General features: G+C 44.6%; 1 protein-coding gene across 1 annotated transcript in view; it reads right to left on the bottom strand.

Annotated features, from left to right (window-relative positions):
* Positions 1 to 22,795, bottom strand: part of LYN (LYN proto-oncogene, Src family tyrosine kinase) — a 111,818-nt gene that overhangs the window by 41,110 nt on the left and 47,913 nt on the right. The window contains exons 2-8 of the mRNA XM_082674792.1: positions 15,405 to 15,541; positions 12,124 to 12,169; positions 11,185 to 11,290; positions 9,303 to 9,401; positions 9,079 to 9,182; positions 7,613 to 7,762; positions 6,182 to 6,334 (exon numbers count right to left, since the gene is read on the bottom strand). Coding sequence (XP_082530918.1) covers positions 6,182 to 6,334; positions 7,613 to 7,762; positions 9,079 to 9,182; positions 9,303 to 9,401; positions 11,185 to 11,290; positions 12,124 to 12,169; positions 15,405 to 15,536 — 790 coding nt within the window. The 5' untranslated portion in view covers positions 15,537 to 15,541. The remainder of the gene's footprint in view (positions 1 to 6,181; positions 6,335 to 7,612; positions 7,763 to 9,078; positions 9,183 to 9,302; positions 9,402 to 11,184; positions 11,291 to 12,123; positions 12,170 to 15,404; positions 15,542 to 22,795) is intronic.

A 22,795-nucleotide genomic window follows, 5' to 3' on the forward strand; every position in this document is an offset into this window, starting at 1 on the left:
TCTGCCTATTCCAGACATGTCACATAAATAGAATCACATGATACATGGTCCTTTGTATCTGGTTTCTTTCCTTTATCATCATGTTTTCAAGGGTCGTCCATGTTGTAACATGTATCAAGACTTTATTTCTTTTTATTGCCAAGTAATATTCCATTGCATGGATACACCACGTTTGGTTTATCCATTCATCAGCTGATGGACATTTGGGGTGTTTACACTCTTTGGCTATTATGAATAATGCTCTTATTTATGAACATTTGTGTAGAAGTGTGTGAACAGATGTTTTCATTTCTGTATTATTTCTGACAACTGCATGTGACTCTATAGTTATCTCAAAAAGTTTAATTAAAAAAAAAACAAACAGGGCTTCCCTGGTGGCGCAGTGGTTGAGAGTCCGCCTGCCGATGCAGGGGACACGGGTTCGTGCCCCGGTCTGGGAAGATCCCACATGCCGCGGAGCGGCTGGTCCCGTGAGCCATGGCCACTGAGCCTGCGCGTCCGGAGCCTGTGCTCCGCAACGGGAGAGGCCACAGCAGTGAGAGGCCCGCGTACCGCAAAAAAAAAAAACAAAAAAAAGCAAGAAACAGCTTGTGTTGAGGGGGGAATCCTGGGTAATATCTCGTCTCTATTTCATAGCCTTTGCTCTAATTTATCATACTATCTTCATAATAAAATTAAGTATTTAATAATTACAACAGTTCTTAAATGCTGTCAACTGTATTAAATGCTTACCTGCATCATCTCATTCAATTTTTATACCATCCCTACAGGCTAGGTTCTATTATAACCCCCATTTCAAGTGAGCCTCTGCTATCTCTCCCTTTTCAAACATTATTAGCAAATCAAACAAACAACCTAATTTTAAAAATGGGCAAAGAACCTGAACAGACATTTTTCCAAAGAAGATATATATACACATCACCAATAAACACATGAAGAGATATTCAACATTACCAATCATTAGGGAAATGCAAATCAAAACCACAATGAGACACCACCTCACGTCCACTAGGCTGGCTACTAACAAACGAACAAACAAACAAAAAACCCACCAGAAAATGAGAAGTGCTGGGGAAGATGTGGAGATGGTGGTGGGAGTGTAAACTGATGCAGTCACCAAGGAAAACAGTATGGAGGTTCCTCAAAAAATAAACCTAGAACTACCGTATTATGCGGCAATTCCACTCCTGGGCGTGTACCCCGCCAAAAGTGGCAGCAAGGTCTCAGAGAGATACTTTTGCACCATGTTCACGGCGGCATTATTCACAACAGCCGAAACAGTGTCCATCAGTGGATGAACGGGCAACCGAAATCCATTGTTTATGGATTACTATATAGTCATCTACGTTACTGTATAATTAACACTCAATGGAATATTGTTCGGCCTTAAAAATGGAAGGAAATTCTTACATACACCTACAGTAGGGATGAACCCGGAGGACGTTATGCTGAATGAAATAAGCTGGTCACACACACACACACACACACACACACACACACACACACAGACACAGACACAGACAAATAACTGTATGATTTCACTTATTCGGGGTCCCTAGAGTAGTCACGCTGCTAGAAAGTAGAGTGGTGGGGTTACCTGGGGCTGGGAGGAGGGGGCAAGGAGAGTTGTGTTTAACGATGTTAGAGCCCCAGTTCTGCAAGATGAAAGTTCTGAAGATTGGTTTTACAGCGTGAATGTCCATACCAGTCCTGAACTATACACTTAAAAATGGCTATGGTGGTAAATTTTAACACACACACACATGCACAGGATCAACAAACCTATCCAAATGCTGAATTTTCCCAAGATTTTTAGCCTCTTTCAAACAGTCTAAATAAAAAGTAGCACTCTGGAGAGACCAATTATATCTTTTCCATGGTCCCATTCTCCTCTCCTCTAAACCTCAGTTTCTCCCAGGCAACCACCTGGGTACACGTTAAATAAAACTCCTCTAAAATTAGCATCGACATTGAGCACGTGGAAGCCCATGAATGGGAGAGGGTGGGTGGGCAGGGGGATTTAGCTCATCTGGAATTGGAAGCAAAGAGGTTTTCTCCATCCCAGAAAGCACCAGTGGCTTGAGCTCCAGGTGACAGTTTCAGCACAGCCTCGAGCCGCTGAACAGAAATTGGCTCAGGGGCTCAGAACCCGGCTGAGAGCAGGTCTTCTCAGGCGTGGGCCCTCCCTGCTGCCTTGCTGTGAGGGCCTGTGAGCTCACACCCTCAGCGTCTTCGGACTGTACGAGCTGGGCTGGCACATGGCACCGGTGGGCACCCCCATGGTGGAGCTGGTAAAGAGCTTACCATTCCACTTGCTAGTAGCCCTTGGGAAAATTTTAAGAAAACACAAGAAGGCTATCACAATCTCTTCCCCCTGAAGCTGGTAACTTCTCAGACCAGCCGATCTGATCTCTCCGGTGCACACAGCATTCGGTTCAATGCCTTTACACCACTTCACAGCTGAACGCAGGGAGGGTGAAACAGACCTCCACACGAGCACTCCGTACGCAGGGCTACTGTTTCAGAGCCGACGAGGACACGCCAGCAAGCTCCCTCTACTTTATCCTCGAGACAGATATGCAATTCCTTCATCACCAAATCTCCATAGGAAGGTCTAACTGGATTATTTTTAGTTTGAACTCATAATTAAAACTGGGGGAAAATCCACTGAAATATAGCTTCTAGTGACTATAGTCAAACACGGTAAGATGAAAATAATAATAAAAATAGAGCACGCATAGAGCCAGACTCTACAGGAAACACTTCAGGTACATAATCTCCTTCTTCCTTGCAGCAACTGATGAGATAGTTGTTTGCTCATTTTCCTGATGAGGAAACTGAGGCCAGGGAGGTCCAACTAACTTGTAGGCAGCTTAGCAAGCGAGCGAGTCCGAGGCTCTGGGAGGCCGCAGCAGTTGGCTTCTTCCTCGCCTTGAGTGACTCTGGGTGAGCTGCTTCCCTGCTTCTCAGGGCCCTCATTCATCGATGGTGACGGTGACTCCTCCCTTCCAGCCCTACCGCTGCGAGTATGTGAGACAGTGGATGAAAATGCACTTGGAATGTGTAGCTGGGACATTCTTTTCTCCCCCCCCCTCCCCGGACACTCATCTCCTCCCCAGTCACGTGCAGAGAGGAAGGATGGACTTGGAGACCTAGAGGGCAGTGAAATGTAATAATGAATGTGTATTTTCCTGCCAATAAGTTCACTAAAGACACAAGTCTGGAAAGGGGAGGCGAGGGACGGAAGGCAGAGTCCCTGGTTCCTGGCCTGAGCTGGAGGTTGGAGTCGCCGCGTTTAGGGGAGGGTGGTCAGAGGACAGACGCCTGCAGCTTTCAGAGAAGTTACGGCCTCTAAGAGGGATGAGAATCCAAATGAGCGAGTCATGCTGAAAGCATCTGGGGAAAGCGCTTTTGGATATTTACACAATTTGAAAGACTCTCCCTACAGATGATTCATTAGTTACAACAGGGAATTAAAACGTCACAGTCATAATGGAGAAATCTGGTGGTCCTCCTTAAAATGAAACAGAACATTGGCCATGATGGAACCAACCCTCATTCTGCGCCGCAATGGACGTAGGAAGACATGGCATCGCTTAACACTTAGATGCTATTCGTGCCCAAGGGCGTAACCTGGACCAAATCACGGGAAAAATCAGAAAATCCAAACGAGGGGCAATTCTTCAAAGTGACTGACCTGTCATGAACGATGGAGGTGGGCTGGGGGACCGTTCCAGATTCAAGATGACTACAGACAGGTCAACTAAATGCAAACACACGATCCCGACAGCCATGAGGACACCACTGGGACAATGGGGGGAAGTCGGATGTAGACGCTACACTAGACAGTGTGGACCAACGTGGAGCTTCCCAAACGTGACCACTGTGCAGTGGGAGTTGATGGCCTTCTTAGGAGACACCTGTGTAAGTACTTAGGGGTGAAAGTCATCACCTCTGCAACTTACCCTCATGTGGCTCCACAATAACAATAAGATACGTACGTGTGTGTGTGTGTGTGTGTGTGTGTGTGTGTGTGTGTGTGTAGAGAATACAGCAAAATATTAAGTGGTGAATCTAGGTGAAGAATATACAGTGTTTATTATACCTGCCCCTATTCTGTGGATTTGGAAAAAATATATTAAGAAGTAACTGAAAATACCTCGGGGGAAAAGTTGCAATTTAAAAAAAAAAAAAAAGAGCAGATACCAATTTGACAGTTCCTTCAAAAGTTAAACATAGAATTACCACGTGACCCAGCAATTCCACTCCTAGGAGGATGTATATAACCAAGAGAAATGAAAACATTTGTCCACACAGTAATTTGCACACGAATGTTCAAAGAAGCATTATGCATAATAGCCCAAAGATGGAAACAACCCAAATGTTCATCAACGGATAAATAGATAAGCTGTGGTACATCCATACAATGGAATATTGTTCAACCATAACAGACGAAAGAAATTCTGACACAGGCTACAACGTGAGTGAACCTTGAGGACACCATGCTGAGTGAGATAAGCCAGACACAAAAAGACAAACATCTGTATGATTCCACTTACATGAGGTCCCTAGGGTATCACAGCCATAGAGAAAGGAAGCAGAAGGGTGGGTGTCCAGGGGCCGGGGTCGAGGGGGAAGGGGAGTGTCTAGTGTTTCCTTCTGGAGTCATGGAAGTATTTTGGTACTAGATAGAGGCGGTGGCTGCACAACCATGTGAAGGCAGTAAATGTCACTGAGTTGTCCACTTTAAAATGATTGATCTTATGTTACATGAATTTTACTTCAATTAAAAAAAAAAAGGTGGACAGAGCAAGGGGGGGCAGGAGGTGACGATCTGGGCCGCAGAGGGTGGGCAAAGACACACCTAGAGCAAGATCACGCCCCCAGACCTGCAGGCCCGACCGGAAACAGAGTGCCAGGTACACACGCAGACCCCGGTGAGCAAGGTGAGGTTGTGTACTCATAATCTACCTGAATTCCATTATCATGTTCCCAAAGACTTACGGCGCGGGAAGAATGCAGAGGCATATTTAAACGATACTTTGGCTAAAGCAGTGACAACAGGAGAAAATGGGCAAAGCTGTGATCCCAGGGGCTGAGATTTTGGAGGGAAACCTCTCCCTCGCAGACCGGCTGGGCTGGGGCTGGATGGGTTTTAAAAGCTGTCTGTCCCTTCTCTTTAGAAATCATGTTTGCTCTCACTCACACAAAGCTGGCGTGGAAACCAGGATGCAGTAAAAAAATCGTTTTAAAAACTTCTTTTTACGAAAGAACAAGGAATTCACAGTCATTATAAAAGCTTTAGAAAAGACAGGTGGGCAAAAAGTATCTGCTGGAGAAAGCCACTGTTATCATTTTGGTGCTTTTCTTGCCAGCCTGAGAAGGCAGTACTTAACAGTAAGGAACGATTCTCTAACGATGGAACTTTGAGTATCTTTAGAAAGTTTCTTGGTGAGAAACAGCAATACCTGTGAGGCTTCCTATTAGGCCCACTAGTAAGGATGGTCCTAACCCAAGTGTACCCTTCCCTGAGATGCAAGCACATTCCTGTACTTAACTTGTGTCCAGAGAATCTGGCGATGAGGGAATCACGGAAGAGTAGACAGAACCACCAGGATAAATGCCCACTGCCCCCTTCCTTATAAACATTCATCCTTGGGACTTCCCTGGTGGCGCAGTGGTTAAAGGTCCACCTGCCAATGCAGGGGACACGGATTCGAGCCCTGGTCCGGGAAGATCCCACATGCCGTGGAGCAACTAAGCCCGTGCGCCACAACTACTCAGTCCGTGCACCACAACTACTGAAGCTTGCATGCCTAGAGCCCGTGTTCCACAAAAGAGAAGCCATCACAATGAGAAGCCCATGCACCACAACAAAGAGGAGCCCCCGCTCGCCGTAACTAGAGAAAGCCCGCACACAGCAACGAAGACCCAACGCAGCCAAAAATAGATAAATAAATAAATTTATGGAAAAAAAATTCATCCTGAAAGAGAACTACTAAGTCACAAGGAAGAGGAAGAGTCTAATCACGTAGGTTGTGTAGGCTAGTTCTTGGCACAGGTGGACAGAGGAAAACAAAAGCAGTGATGCTTCTGAGAAAACTGATAGAAATCGGCCAGAGCCTTATTTCTCCTGCTGTCGCCCCCAGGAGGGACTCTGGCTCCAGAGCCGCACACTCACCCATCCAGACTTCCCCGAACTGCCCGGCGCCGAGCTTCTTCACCAGCTTAATGGATTCCCGGGGGATCTCCCAGGCATCTTTGTCCCACGGCTTCTGTGGTTTGGGACTAATGCATGCCTTCTCCAATCTTCTGCACAAGCCATCTGACTGCTCTAATTTGAAAGAGAAAATAAACGTGGAAAAAGTCATCCCTTGTATTTTACCAGTATCTATAGGGGAATTTGGACTATGAGTCTTATCATTTTCAACTTGCCAAGGTCTACGAACCTAAAATGCTTATAGGGTTATCTTCTGCGTAATCATGACTTTTGAAATTCTTAAATGAAAGACAATTTAAGACACACTTGATTTTATTCATTAGTAATGCTAACCTATAAAAATAAAAACAACAAAATGAACAGATAAACAAAGGCTGACATGTTGTCACACTTAATAGAATATAATTTTAATTACAGAGCCCATGTAAGCTCTCCAGGGCACAATGGCGGGAACTTGGTCACGTCACCATGGGGGCCCAGCGCCAGAACAAGCCCTCAACACATGCGCCAGATGGATAAATGGATGGGGGTAACAGAGAGGGAAGGAGGACTCCACAAAATCTGGGGTACTTGCTCTCTCCATATTTTGGGACCCAAGCAAATTTTGTGTGTAATCCCTTGGAGCAGGTTGAAGAAATAAGCAGTAACAAGAGTTACCCACTACAACTGGCCTCCAACACACAGTCGTGGGTTCAGCTTAGCCAGGCTGTAGAGCAGATTGGCGACAGAGGACCACGGACAGGCCACTTCTAAATATTTTGGTGTTATTGTTATTTCTGTTTTCTTTTACCAAGAGTAATACATACTTGTGGTATGTACTTTACACACACATAGACATGTATACACTAGGACACAGTTCTACAAATTTGCATTCCTATTCCAGATATTTAAAGATGCGTTGTAAAAATATGTACTATGCGAAAATAATATCCATTTTTTTCTTTGCAATTCTGGAACGTTAACTGTTAAACAGCACAAACTAGGTGGGAAGGACTAGGATAATTATTCACAAAGATCAAATCTGACTTTGATGTATACTTATAGATTAATTTAGAACCAATTATAGAATATCATCCTCCAACTTTACCCAAAAGAAATATGATACATAAAACATTTTATTCAACATAGTATTGGAAGTCCTAGCCACAGCAATCAGACAAGAAAAAGAAATGAAATGACTCCAAATTGAAAAGGAAGTAAAACTGTCACTGTTTGCAGATGACATGATAGTATACATAGAAAATCCTAAAGATGCGACTAGAAAACTACTAGAGTTCATCAAGGAACTCAATTAAGTTTCAGGATACAAAAAAATTTAATATAAATGTTTGACACCATATATTTATCATAATAGATGTATCTTTTCTTGTCTGACCTTGCATTTTCACTTACTTTGGTAATGCTTAATCATGTCACTGATACAAGGAAAAGTGATTCGTGGGGAGATGTAATAACCCCCATTGTCCAGGCTTCTGATTTTGTAGTGCTTAATAACGTCACCATGCACGGGGTCATAATCTCTGACAGACAGAGAGTAACTTCCTGTGGGGGAAGAAGTACAAGCAAAGGTTACACTTACATTTTGTAAGTAAGATTGGCATTACGGGGGAGGGGAGGATTGGGAGTTTGGGATTAGCAGATGCAAACTAGTATGTATAGGATGGATAAACAACAAGGTCCTACTGTAGAGCACAGGGAACTATATTCCATATCCTGTGATAAACCATAAGGGAAAAGAATATGAGAAAGAATATATATATGTATAATGGAATCACTTTGCTGCATAGCAGAAATTAACATAACATTGTAAATCAACTATACTTCAATAAAATATTTTTTAAAGGTTGGTATTGTACACACCGTGGACACATTTTGCCATAAAAATATGCAAAATATACATCGCGCATGTATATAGTGCATAACTTTAGAGTCTTATAAAAAGTCTACTTGACAAACAAAGCTAGTGTTCTGTTTGCTGTGAAGCTTTTACCAACACACTTTTTCTTCTTTGTGATGGGTTTTTAAAAAAATTATTTTGCTGAATTGAAAAGTTATTTTGATTTTCTTTCTCTTAAAATTTCAAGGTTTATACTAAATAATAATTTAAGAGGCTCAGTTAACATAAAGCATGGTAAAAAAAATAACCATAATTATGTCTGCTTTTATGTTACTTTTAGTAGCAAAACTAATAATTTGAGCTTGTTATTTGTTATCAAACTATAAAACTTTCACTACCAGAACATAGTACAGGCATATCTCAGAGATATTGTGGGCTCAGTTCCAAACCACCTCAAGAAAGCAAATACCCCAATAAAGTAAATTCCACAAACGTTTTGGTTTCCCAGTGCATTAAAGACGTTATGTTTACACTGTACTGTAGTCTATTAAGTGTTCAATAGCATAAGTTAAAAAAAACAACATATATACTTTAATTAAAAAAACACTTTATTGCTAAAAATTGCTAACCATCATCCGATCCTTCAGTGAGTCATAACAGTAACATCAAAGATCACTGATCACAGATCACTCATAACAAATATAATAATAAAGAAAAAGCGTGAAATACTGCAAGAATTACCAAAATGTGACCTAGAGACACATTTACTCATGAAGTGAGCAAATTCTCTTGGAAAAATGACACCAATAGACTTGCTCCATGCAGGGTTACCACAAACCTTCAGTTTGTAAAAAACTGCAGTATTTGCAAAGCGCAATACAGGGAAGCCAATAAAACGAGGTCTGCCAGTAATTGACTTTTTTTCCAAAAAAATTCTTTGTTTTTTTTCAGGATTCTAGAATCGTTTCTAAGAATGATTTCCTAAACAGTGTTTTATAAGAGGCCTTATGTCACTTCCTACCTTTTAATGTTTCACTTTCTCTGATAAGAAAAGCTCCAGCGCTGTTCCCTGGTGCCAGAAGCTGCCTTTCTGCATCTTTCCTCGTTATATCCTTGAAAAACCACCTGAAAAGACATATTAACATTTCATGGGCGTTTTAATCCCGGGAAGGAAAAAGACGAAAATAAACAAGAAACCCAGAGCCACACACAGAACTGTCCCAGACGACGCGGGAAAGGACTCACTCTTCCGTCTCCAAGGTGTTGACTTTGGCTACATAGTTGCTGGGGATGAAGCCTTCTCTCTTCGTCGAAAGGGATTTAGCTTTCCACCATTCTCCGTGCCTGGGATAGAAACACACATCCAAAAGGGTTTGTTTTCAATGACTCAAGAACTACAAGAGCAATTGTCTTAATGTGTCTGTCTTGCAGGGCGAGGGAGGGCGGGGAAGACCCCTGGAAACCCAGAATCCAGAGAGAAAGTTCATACTTCTTGCTAAAACATAAATACGTTTAGTGATGGAAGCAAAAGAAAACAGTCTCACGACTGAAGTGCGGGTCGCTGTGCTCAGAGCTGCCAAACGGGGGTTGGTGAAAATGGTTCCCATCTTGCAGAAACAAAAAGTTCACATCTAAGAAACGCTTTAGGGTCCTTACAGAAATGGAAGTCAAGGGAATAAAGGGCCATAGTTCCTATGACATAAACTCCTTGTTAAAACATCTCATTTCCATAGACACAAGCCATGGGAAAAAGAAATAGAAAACCATAAAATAATCCCAAGCAGCTACAGGCCTCGTCACCACACTCTCATCTTCTGTGAGAGGCATGGAGCTGGGGAAGGGGCTGGGGAGGGAGGAATGGACGGGTCCCTGTGAGAGCCTCAACTATGTTCCCCATCAGATTCCCACACCCAGACGGGACCCTCGTCTGCAAGACGTGAAGGACAATTACAGCTGCCACTAGGCTGCGGTCCACTACATGCCTGTGCCGTGTTTATATATATGTACACACATAACCTTCACATCAACCCCATGACAGAGGTCTTGCTGTTCCCGGTTCATAAGTGAAGACACTAAGGTGTAGAGCTGAAGTGATTCGTCAAGGTCACACAGCTATCAGGTGGCAGGGCCAGGATCTGGCTCAAGTTCACACTCAGCCAGGAACTGACAGCTGCTCTCAGCCACTCAACACCATGAACTTAACCAGGGTCTCCCTCCTCCTCCTCCTGCAACCAGCCAAGGGTGCCCCAGCTGGCAGGCCAAGGTGACACCATAGGAAAGATTACTAGGATTCTTGGAGTTCATTATTCCCAGCACAGTGCTGAGCCCTGCGGTCTGAGCAGGGCCACAGGTGTGTGAGTCAGCCTGGAGGGGTCAAGGAAATGATGTCCAAGCATCTTCACAGAAACGCTAAATGCTGAGTGGGGACTCTCCTGGGACGACCACTGCTTCAGCACCACGCCCTGAAGAGTCACACCCAGTTGGACCCATACACCCAGTCTTAATGTGAGTAAAATAACGAAATAACAATGGTAAGGGGCTTCCCTGTTGGTGCAGTGGTTGAGAATCCGCCTGCCAATGCAGGGGACACGGGTTCGAGCCCTGTTCCGGGAAGATCCCACATGCCGTGGAGCAGCTAAGCCCGTGCGCCACAACTACTGAGCCCACACTCTAGAGCCCGCGAGCCACAACTACTGAGCCCACGCGCCTAGAGCCCGTGCTCCGCAACAAGAGAAGCCACCGCAATGAGTAGCCCGCGCACCGCAACGAAGAGTAGCCCCCGCTCACCGCAACTAGAGAAAGCCTGCACACAGCAACGAAGACCCAACACAGCCAAATAAGTAAATAAATAAGTAAACATTTTTTAGAAATGGAATTAAAATAACATGCAAACTCCACATAGAACCAAACCTCTAAAGACAGCACTGATGGATAAGGAAAGAAAGGGAAAACCCTTGGGAAGTGCTCACAGCAAAGCCTAAGAGGAAAATCTCTCTACCCCTGCTCCTTCGGGCAGCAAGGAGGCTGGGGGCCCCATGTCCACCCCAGAGGGGTGTCTGCTGCATTGTGCTGCTGGCGGCCAAGCCAGGGCAGCAGGCGGGGGTGGGGGATGCCTGGGCGCACTTACTCCTCCAGGACTTTCATCTTCTCTCCTTTCTTGAAGGACAAGTCGTCTGGGTGGATGCCGTCATAGGGGTACAATGCGACCACGATGTCTCCTTGCTCCTCTGGATCTGAAAATGAAGAATGCAGGCGAAGACCTTTGAGAATCCACAGCAGAAATGTTGTAACAAATTCACGTGTCATGGGGCACAAAGGATGCAGTGAGGCACTGAGAGACGGGCAGCTGGAATAAAGACCTGCTTCCTTCCTAGTGGGGCTCGGGGCCCACGCGGTCCATGGTCGGTCATATACTGCGCACACCGGTACAGTGTTTGTTATCTCAAATCACATAGACCTACGACCACAATAACTTCCAACTCTAGGTTTACGAAATGATACACCCATGCTCATAGCAGAGTTATTTACAAAAGCTAAAAGGAGGAAACAATCCAAACACACTGTGATGAATGGATAAACAAAATGTGGTCTATACATACAACAGAATATTATTCAGCCTTAAAAAGGAGGAAAATTCTGACGGATGCCACAACATGGATGAACCTTGAAGACATTATGCTAAGTGACAAAAGCCAGCCACTAAAGGACAAATACTGCTTGATTCCACTTAGGCGAGATTCCTGGAGTCGTCAAACTCATAGAGACAGAATGCAGAATAGTGACTACCAGAAGCTGGGAGGAGGAGCGATGGGAGTTCCATGTTTGATGGGCACAGAGTTTCAGTTTGGGATGAAGGAAAGTTCTGGAAATGGATGGAGGTGATGGTTGCACAACAGTGTGAAGGTACTTGGTGCTACTGAACTGAACACTTTGATGGTTAAGATGATAAATTCTAGGCTATGTATATTTTTTCACAATAGAAAAAAAATCAACAGAAACACCCAGGACAACTACTTTGCAGAGGCTGTAACAGTAAAGAAACGTCCAAGATGCCGTGAAAACATACCTTTATTTTGAAACCTCTGTCCTGGTAAAAGCTGAGAGTCTGCAACCTACGAGAGAATATTTGTTAGAAAAATACATTTTTATGTTTAGCTTTTGACACTTACATTCGTGTTGAATGTTGCATCATTTTCTAACAGAAGCGAATGGGGTTTAGATTTGTTAATTCATTAAGCCAGGAAGGAGCACCGACGAGCAGTGCTGTGGAGCTGCGTCCTGACCTCCGCAGCCCAGGGAACGGCTTTTCCTTCTCCAGCGGCCACGGGCCTGGCGGCAGGAAATGACCAGGGCTCTGGCCAGTGGCTGCGAGCTGCTGACCCAATCAGCACCCTCCCTCTGATTTGGTACCAGACCCCTAATATTTTTGGGGGAGGCAACGTGCCCAGCTAAATGGTGATGCTTTCTGATTCTCTAGCATTCTATGCAGATGCGGAAGGAGTTTATCTGCAAGCAGGTCGTGTGGGGCTTTGGGCCTGACTCTCGTATCCCCTGGCCCTCTTCTTTCTGCCTAGAAGAAGGTGACGAACGGGGGTCTCAGCAATATGGAAACCAGTCACCAGAGACAGCAGAGAAAAAGATACAGAGGGGCCCTGGGGGTCACCTGGGGCCCTGGTGACCTTGTGGAACGGCCACCGGCCCGGGACTGCAGATCTTCACGACTCCCAGACTTGTCTTAAAAACTGCAGTCAGGGCTCGATCTCTAGCAGCTGAGAACAAGTGCTAACAGATCCAGGCTTCCTGTGGCCGACTCTGATTCTGTTATGGGGACAGATGGCATCCCTGTTATTTTAGTTGAGAGATGAATTATCAGGAAGGGTCTGGTGGCACAAAGCCCACCTCAGTCACCTTTTAAATCAAATCCCTTTTTCCCTCAGTGACCGTGGGGAGGATGTGTAAAGATCTCTTGAGCCTCTTTTAGAGAAGGTACCGTCAGAGGCTTACACCCACAAATCATGTTCCTCCTAGATTAAAGTGATCTGGTGGAATGCGGACCAAAACAGTTTGTACTGAAACTTAAATTTCTGATGAAAGTCAGCCCATAATATCTCCGGGAGTGGGGGGCATTACGTTCTTCTGGTATTAGAAAATCTTGGGTCCATATTATCCTTCAATGTTGATTTCAAGAAGCTTTACACTGATTTTTAAACTCATTTAGATGTGCAAAATTAGGATGCACGATCAACTTTCAATGAGTTATTAGAGGAAACAAGATGAGAAACGGATTAAATCATTTTGAAAGTAGCAAGTGATTTTCAAATATCAAAGAGTCCTTAATTGACAAATGTTTTAACACACTTTTTATAAGACAAAAACACGTGTATGGAGCTCATCTATCATCACTCTTTTTCTTTAAAATGTCTTTTCCTTAGAGTGTTGTTGAAGTTGCATCAGTTCAACCTTGATGTCACACCACACCGCCTGCAATCAGTCCAGGGGTGGATTTTGGGCACGTCTGGCCGGAGCTGAGTGTTATCTATGGAATAAGGCCAACTGTCTGGTTCATAAACAAGGGCATCTGTAACCACAGAAGGCACAAGGAAGCGCTCCCGGTGTGTGGGACGGAACCGAGAGGTTTCAAACATGTTTACTACTTCTGCTTTCTAACTTAACTTTTAACCTCCTTTACTCTTAAGAAGAGGGAAAATGGTGCATAAGTTTGTACTGTTTTCCTTTGCTTTTCTGAATACAGGACATCTTCTTTCATCACGTAAGAAAAATGGGGGTTTTAAAGCATGTAAAATCTATAGCACATGATACCAGAAAAAGCCAGATCCTTTTTATGAGAACTTTGAAGTCTATAATAAGAAAACTATTTGTGAGTCCAATTCCTGTATCATTTCACTTTCTATTAGTCATATTTCCATAGAATAGTTCCACATCTATACCTATTTATGCGATGTTTTTAAATATTACATTTATATATTTATGATCACTAAATTATTAAAGTTATCAATAATCTTATACCTTTTGAGTTTCTATATATAAAATTACAATGTTAATGTATCTGTCTAGAAATATCAAGTATGGTAATTAATAGCATAATGTATTCACTCTTCATCTCCACTTCTTTTTTTTTTTTTTTTTGCGGTACGCGGGCCTCTCACTATTGCGGCCTCTCCCGTTGCGGAGCACAGGCTCCGGACGCGCAGGCCCAGCGGCCATGGCTCACGGGCCCAGCCGCTCCGCGGCATGTGGGATCCTCCCGGACCGGGGCACGAACCCGTGTCCCCTGCATCGGCAGGCGGACTCTCAACCACTGCGCCACCAGGGAAGCCCTCCACTTCTTTTTAAGAAGGCCAACAGTGACTGATCAATTTCAATGGTGACGTGTGACTTTGGCACACATCAACCTGCAGTATAATGGGGAATGAGGGGGAGAGGGCTGGCAGAGAGGGCGTGACAACAATAACATACTTCTGGAATGCCAAGGCATTCAGAAACATGTCAGATTAGAGAAACTATGAAAACTCTTAATGAAGGCATTTGGGCTAACATGGAATAAGCTACCTCCAGCTTAAATGCTGAGGAATTCCATAAAAACCAGGCAATGGGAGATATACATACATACGTATAGTGAGTGAATAGATGGAGAGGATATAAAATGTGAAATAAAGTGCATTTAAGATTGTAATTATCCAAAACTCTGTTCCTCTCTCCCTGAAATGCGGCATTCGTCCTTCATTTGCCAAACATTTCTCAGATGCATCCAACAGCACATCACTCATATAAAAATGTCGGTACAGACATCTGTGTGAGGTTAGAAGGCAGAATTAGTTGTGCGTTTTTTAAAAAAACAGTCTTTTAATCCTTTGTAATAAGTCATGACAACTTCAGTGTTTGTACTATTTTGAATTAATTAAAGAACAACGAGATGGGATAAAGTATGATACACCAAAGGGCCTGTTTTGGCTTCTGACTTGAATCCAGCATTTCCTTCTAGTCTCACTACCTATCCTAAGTCACACCAGCTCAGATACATATCTTTATATATAAAGAGTGGGTCTTCACACCAGGGATAGGAAAGGTGATTATCTCCACACATAAGAAGGTGACCAAAGGCCCCTTTATTGTACATTAAGTGGCCCGGTTATCCTGAAAATATTTATAAGCTCTTTAAAGGATTAAGTTACAAAGCATATCAAAAATTATTGGAGGCCCAAGTAATTGACATGATTTCTTTTTTTTTTTTTTTTTTGCATGCACATGGTACAGATTTGGTGTTTAAATTACGCAGCCATGCTTTGATCCTGCTGTGGGAATGCTCCCCTGAGACTATCTACTTACTGGCCTTTGCTGTTTATTGGACGTTGGATCTCTCACATAAATAGTTCGGTCAGTATTACGTACTGGTTGAGTCTTCAAATCTATTCCATCGTCTTTCAGATTGTCTTTCCTTTTTGATTTTATACATCCCATAGTTCCTGTTGGAATACAAAAGCCATGGCATTGTTTTACCATTCCAGAACTGGCTTCAAGACACCCAAATCTCTCCATTAACGCAGAGTTAAAAAAATACGCTTTTATTCTTCATTGCGGATGGTTTAACAAACTCAAAGGTGGATACTGTTCACAAACTGGCTGCTTGTTCATACATTTGTTCATTCATTCATTCAAAAACTATTTATTGAGCATCAGTTTTATGTCAGCAAAATATAATTCCTGCCCTAAAGACACTCATATTCTTGCGGCAAAGATGGGTGAATTAAAATTACAATACAATGTGGCAAGTCAATGACAGAGGCTGCACAGGACATAGGAAAAGACATTGCGCTCAGGCAAGAGGAAAAGGATGTGGGCAGGGAAGTGTCATGAAGGAAATGCTCTGTGAGTCAAAATGGGAGTGATGTCAGCCAGGTGGCAAAGTCAGTAAAGGGATTCCAGGAAAAAGGAACTTCACATGCAAAGTACTGGGCCTGAGATAACAAGGTCCCTTCAGGGAACTAGTTCAAGCTGACCCCTTAAGGGAACTAGTTCAGGTTGAGCCCTTCAGGGAGCTAGTTCAAGCTGACCTCTTCAGGGAACTAGTTCAAGCTGACCCCTTAAGGGAACTAGTTCAGGTTGAGCCCTTCAGGGAACTAGTTCAAGCTGACCCCTTCAGGGAACAAGGAGGGAAGTCCGGGAGTTGGGCTGGAGAGGGAGGCAAAGCTGAAGACAAATGTCGCGTGCAAGGTGAAGTGAGGGGACCTGGGGCTTCAGAGGCAAGCGTGAGTAAGAGGCAGAGGGCACAGAATCTGGCTCTAACCAAAAGCGGCTTGGGGCCTGGGGCAATGGAGGTGGGCTTCACCGAGACTGGAAATAATAGAGGCGGCACAGGTACGGAGAAAAGATGCTTGCAGGAACACCCAAACCATCACATCCTGTACGCCTCTCAGTGAGACTAGTGAGCCTGGAAACCAGGAGAGATGTCCGAGCCAGAGGCACAAAAGGGTACCATCAGCAAGCCTAAGGCTTCAGGGAAGAATCCCGACGGGGCGGGGCGGGGGGGCTTGTGCGGGCAACCAGACAGGCGGAGCCACCCCTCTAAATGCTACACTCTTATTCGTCTATTCAGTTAACACTAGGATGTGTAGAGCGCCACCCAAAGCATCCAAAGATGATTTTAAAACTGAAATCGGGTATGAATATTGCCGCACAGTACAGCCTCATGGTCAAATTTATACATTGAAAACAAAACAAAATCTGTTACGAGCTCCATTAGAAGGTCTTAGAGGGCAGCGTTCCCAAACATGAAGGCACACCAGAATCGTCGAGGCTCCCAGAACAGATTCCCTGGACACAGTCCAGGAAGTTCTCCTGGGCCCGGGGAGGGGGGCGAGGGGCGGGTGCTCCCCAGTGATCTGTGCCATTCTGAAACACTACCAAGGCGGACCCCTGCCTAGAACTTTAGAGGACGATAGACGGATGGTTCCGCGTGGGGAAGGCGGGCGGTGGGAATTCGGAATACCTCCTGTTGTACAGAGAAACCTCAGGGGCTCTTCTCTGAACTGTCATCCTCTCTGCACTGTCGCCCTAGCTCATCCTGCATTTGGTCCTGCAGGCTTCCAGGAGGTCTGCGACCTTCACCTTGTTTATCATTTCATTGGTTGACGTAGGAAGCCTCTAAGGACAGTCACACCCCTTTCTGAAACTAGCGAGCTGTAGTTCCCAAAATAAAGGGGAAGCAAGTACTCCTCTGACTCAAAATAGGACAGTTTTTTGTTTTTTTTTTCATTTGCTAAAGCTTCTGAAATGGAGATGGGTTTTCTAGTGGATCTGTAAATAAACAGGGGAGTTCTTTTCGGACCAGTCCCACCCTCATCCTCCAAAGAAGCTGTGTTTAAATCATCCGCATTAAAACGGTGATGCCTGAAAGAGGGAACTCGGTAGCGGAAAAGGCCACCCCGCGCGGACCCCCGATTGCGCCCCGAGCTGCGAGAGGAAGAGTCCGGCGGATCCCCGGGACGCACGCGCGCCCGGCCCGGGCAGCCCGGCTTTCCCCGCGCCCGCTTTTCCACTCTCTTTTTTCCAGATCTGGACCCAAATGTTACCTCCCCAACAGGTCTTCCCAGCCACCCTACTGAAAAGGTCACCCCTCTGCCCACTCCTCACGCTTTACTGCCATGTGCCTGCTCAGAGCAGGTGCTCCGAGGGTTCACGGAAGGAATGGAGGGACCAACAAGCACTCGGGGCTTCCAGCATGCTCATCCCAACCACTCCTGCTCAAGGTGGGCGAGGAAAAGGAAAGGAGACGCCCCCGCCCTGGCCGTTGTGTTTTTATTAGAGACAGAGGGACAGAGACCTCTAGCACTAACTTCTAGTTTATAGGGAACACAGAGGTTAGAGGAACAAAACGATCAGACAAATCCACGATGTGCCAGAAGCTGGGCGCCTCAAAAAGGACAGGGGAGGGGCTTCCCTGGTGGCGCAGTGGTTGAGAGTCCGCCTGCCGATGCAGGGGACACGGGTTCGTGCCCCGGTCCGGGAAGATCCCACACGCCGCGGAGCAGCTGGGCCCGTGAGCCATGGCCGCTGAGCCTGCGCGTCCGGAGCCTGTGCTCCGCAACGGGAAAGGCCACAACAGTGAGACGCCCGCATATCGCAAAAAAAAAAAAAAAAAAGGACAAGGGAGGAGAAGGGGCGGAGCTCTATCTTGAATGAGCTTTGAATGAATGGGGGGAGGGGGGAGGACACGTGGCTGGATCCTTGGGGAAACGTGAATACGTGTGAACGTGATCATGGGCAACTGCGCGCTTTAAAGGCATGATGACGGTACTGCGGTCACGCAGGAGAAGGTCCACATCAGAGGAGATGCACGCAAGGCGGGTAAGGATGCAAGCTCAGGGTATCTGCAACTTTCAACACTTCCGCAAAAATGAAAAAGAGAAAGGGGGCCAGGGGAACAAGAGGAGGGGACAGATGTGGCAAAACAGTAAAAAAAAAAATTAGTGAATCTAGGTGAGGGTATTCTTTCTTTTCTGTAGATTCGAAATTTTCAAACTAAAAAGTCGGATAAGGGAGAAAATAGGAGGATGGTACGAACAACTTTATGAAAAAAATTTTTTTCCAAAATATTAGGAACCCCTGTAGTGTGTATGTGTGCGCGCACGCGTCTGCGTGTGAAGGCAGGAGATGAGATTAGAAAAGCGCTTTGTGGGTCTTCGTTACAGCGCGCAGAGCGAGGAATCGGTGACCCAGACCTCTGAAGGGGTGATGGCGATTGTCCGAGGGCCCGCTCCGTGGGAAGAAAGACGGAGAATGAAGATAAAAAGCAGGTGGATGTGTGAGGCGGTGATATAATCTGCAGATTATCGTTTATTTACGCTTATGTCATGATTTCCCCTCCCCCATCACATGGATAATTGAGAACCAAAAGTACGTACTGTAGAGGAAGACCCTAACCCACTAGCACTGAGCTTTGAGTTTGGGTCCCTGCAATTCAAACATTCCAGCAAAAAAACTCAGAGAGCATCTTGCTGCGTCAGGGGATACACACCACCAGCTCACACCAGGTCCTCAATTCTTTTCACTGTACAAAGGTACCAGAAGAGCACAAAACACATGCACCCCCAACAAAAACTGAGAGCACAGTTATGTGTTTGCAAGTGACAGGAGCTACGCTTTACAATGATTCACACCTTAGTATTTTTCAATTAAACATTTGTAATTTTCTGAGCATCTCATTTAATCCTCGAAGAAACCCCATGACCCAGGTATTATTAACCCCACTTTACAGAGGAGTAAACTGAGCCTTGCAGAGATTAAATGGCTGGCCTAAAGTCATTGCACAAGTGAATGGTGGACTCACATAGTTTTAGCCTAAAGTCTGTGCTTTTTCTTTTTTTTTTTAAATTACCATGTTGCCAAACAATGGCTATTTTGAAACAGGCATTTTATCTCCTTATTAATAATACTAAAGAGATTGTTGTTATAGCCTCTTCTTTCTCAAAAGGATCTGAAATGCTTTTACAAAAAGTGAGTTTAATAAACTGGAAACAGAGAACTCGAGGCAAGGAGCAGAGGAGGATGCAAATGCGGAAGCAGGTGGGCACCAGCTTTGCGGGGTAGCAGGCTTCCTGGCAGGAGGAACCAGAGGAAAGCCCGCATCATCGTGCTTACACCAGGGAAAGGGGAAGCTGACCTGCCTCACCAGACGGGGCGGCCCCGGCATGAGAATTCTAAAGTCGTGTATGAGGGGCTTTACATAAAGTGCTGTGGACGATGTAGATGACAACGTCTTCAATTTTTTTGTTTGTTTGTTTAACAGTAAATGAAGGCACATTTTACATGTGGAGACTTTGAGTTACTCATAATAACACCTGAGTGTCTGACATGCAAATACAACCCTGGGATGTTCACACATAAGCCCGAGTAGGTGATCTAGTGAGACAGAGACAGTGGGCAACCCTCTGTCACAAAGGGAATATGAACGAATGTTCATATCAGTCTTATTTATACTACAGAGACGAGGTGTCCATCAATAGGGGAGAGTCCATTAAATGAGACCAAACTGACATATTATGAGACTGAAATGGGGTAAAAAGAGAGATTTGTATAATTTGGATGTTCTTGACCACCAATCATTATTGACTGAAAAAAAATCATATATATCAATCAATTTATATAACCAATCAGTATATACACATATATACGCACACACACATACCCATATATATTGAATGTCCACAGAAAAAAGCCTGAAAGGATACCCACTACTGTGTTGGTTGGGTTCTGAAGTCCACTGGTAAGGTGCACAATCGTATACAGAAATTTTCTCTTAAAAATTCCTAAGGAAGACACCACAATTTGCAAAATATTTTGGAGTAAAGGACTGTGAAGTTGGATTGCTAAACTCAGATCCTGGGTCCCTCAACTATTAACTGTGTGAACCTGGGCAAGTGGCCTAACCTCTATGCTTCAGTTTCCTTCTGAAGAAATGGAGATAACTTCATCGAGCTCATTAGGTTGTTATGAGGATTAGATGAGTTAAATCAGTTAATATTTGTAAAGTGCTTAGAAGTATACTTAAAGCAGCACACAGTAAGAGCTAGATAGATCTTTGTTAACTACATAAACAAATGTGGTCCAAATGCCAGTCTTCCCTCCAACATTGGAAGAGAAACAATCCCATGATGAGAAGCACAAGGAAGCCCCACCTCACCCCAAACAGGGAACGGCAGAAGCACATCTCCCATCTCAGCCTCAGGCTGACACATGGGCCATTTGCATTTTCTCCCTCTCTGGCCCCTCCCCTCTTTGGGGCAAGGCACCCTATATGCCATGTTACTCTGCTGTCCACTTTTATAACATGATGACCTGAATGTAAATGTGTGTATTACTCTGTCATTAAGGAAGAAGCGAAGGAATTGTGTAGTGAAAGTGGTTCCTGAGTTTGGATTTGTATAATATACATTTTGGGTAATATTTTGTTATTCATCGTAAGTTTCACAAGTTTAAAAGATATTCCATCATGTCTATTTCAACCTGAAGTCCATACAAATTCACCTCCCTCTCGGCTATACAAAGATTTTTAAATCACCGATTTCTCATATTCTGAGAGCTTAAAGAAATCAAAAACAGGAAATTGGATGCCACTTCCCCTATAAAATCTGAATCCACGTTTTAACAGCTATTTCACACAATCCTAGACCTTAAAATTTAAAAACAAAGGTACTAGACTATAACCCCCGAGAACCTAAATTTCTTGCCTTTACAAAGTGCTACAAAAGAAAGTGTTTTTGTTTTTATTTTTATTACGACTCACGCATTTTGTTTTTTGACGACTGATGCATTTTCTGCCTTTATCCTAGCAGCCAAAAAGAAATTTAAAACATTTTTTTTCCACTTCGCTGCAACTTCCCAAGCTGAGTTTGTAAATTTGCATTGCGTTTTCCCAGCAGCAAGTGAATGACTCATCCACAGGCTCTAAAGTATCCATCCTGTCACCGCCCTTCTCTTGCCTGACCTTGCAACATCAAGCGGTCGTGTTCTGGAGTAACGAGAAACATCTCTAGGGTAGGAGACAGGCGGCGCGCGGGAAAAAAAGAGAAGGAGGTGGAATTGCTTGCTCTGAGCCTGGCACAGCGCATACCAGGATGCTACTCCGACAGATGGACCTGTGCCCGGTGATCAAAGGTCCCCGTTAAAGTGGACCTTGGCCCATCGGCCTTGAAGCTGCATTTCTATCCACCCAAGCCTCTTGCATGACTGTGGAGGGAGCTCATCCCCAAAAGAGTTTTCTGAGTTAGGGGGCCTAGAAAGAGACAGGAAGCCCCAAGGCCGTGGAGATGGGTGGTAACGATCCCCCAGACAAAAGTGGCCTTGAGCTTCCAAAGTAGGGTGAGTTGGTTCAAGGGTCGTTCACAGGGACTCGTCCTAAAACAATTCTCATCCATGCAGTCTGCAACCAGTTGCATGACTCGAGAGATGTACTTCGCCCACCCAAAAAGAAACCCTTTAGACACCCTTTGATTGTTTTCCTTCTTACTTTACTTTCAAGGATGAGACTTTGGAGGCTGTTTTGGGGAAGCAAAGTCCACGGAGGAGTTGCGATGTTTCCTCCAAACTACTTATCAGAAAGGAAAGGGGTCAGAAAGGACTCACAGGTGTCCGTGGGAGGGCAGAAGAGGAGAGAGTGCCAGAATTAATTCCACGACCAATGCCATCAACTCCAACCTAAGTAGTTGTCTTTTTTTTTTGTCAATTTTCCTAAATTCCTTTTGCAAGAGATAGAATTGAAAAGGGTATAGCCAGACTCTCTTTACTTAGGCAACTAAGGTTTTTGTTTCTTATACACCATGGTAATCATTTTCATACATTCTTGGTATTTTTCCTCAATAAAATCACCCAGAAAGCCATTGTCAACACAGTTGGAAAGCTGGTAACCCAGGTCCACCTGGCTCCAGAGCCTGGCTTTCTTTTTTTTTTTTTTTTTAAAGGAATTTTGCCTTTTTTAAAAAAATTTTATTTATTTATTTTTGGCTGTGTTGGGTCTTCGTTTCTGTGTGAGGGCTTTCTCCAGCTGCGGCGAGCAGGGGCCACTCTTCATCACGGTGCGCGGGCCTCTCACTATCGCGCCCTCTCTTGTTGCGGAGCACGGGCTCCAGAGGCGCAGAGCCTGGCTTTCTTACTTGACCAGCCTCTACTATAAAGCCCTCCCTAAGGTCTAAATACCTTACGAAACAAGAACACTGTCTTGG

The sequence above is a fragment of the Grampus griseus genome (assembly GCF_964374135.1).
Source record: "Grampus griseus genome assembly, chromosome: 17".
NCBI classification, from domain to species: domain Eukaryota; kingdom Metazoa; phylum Chordata; class Mammalia; order Artiodactyla; family Delphinidae; genus Grampus; species Grampus griseus.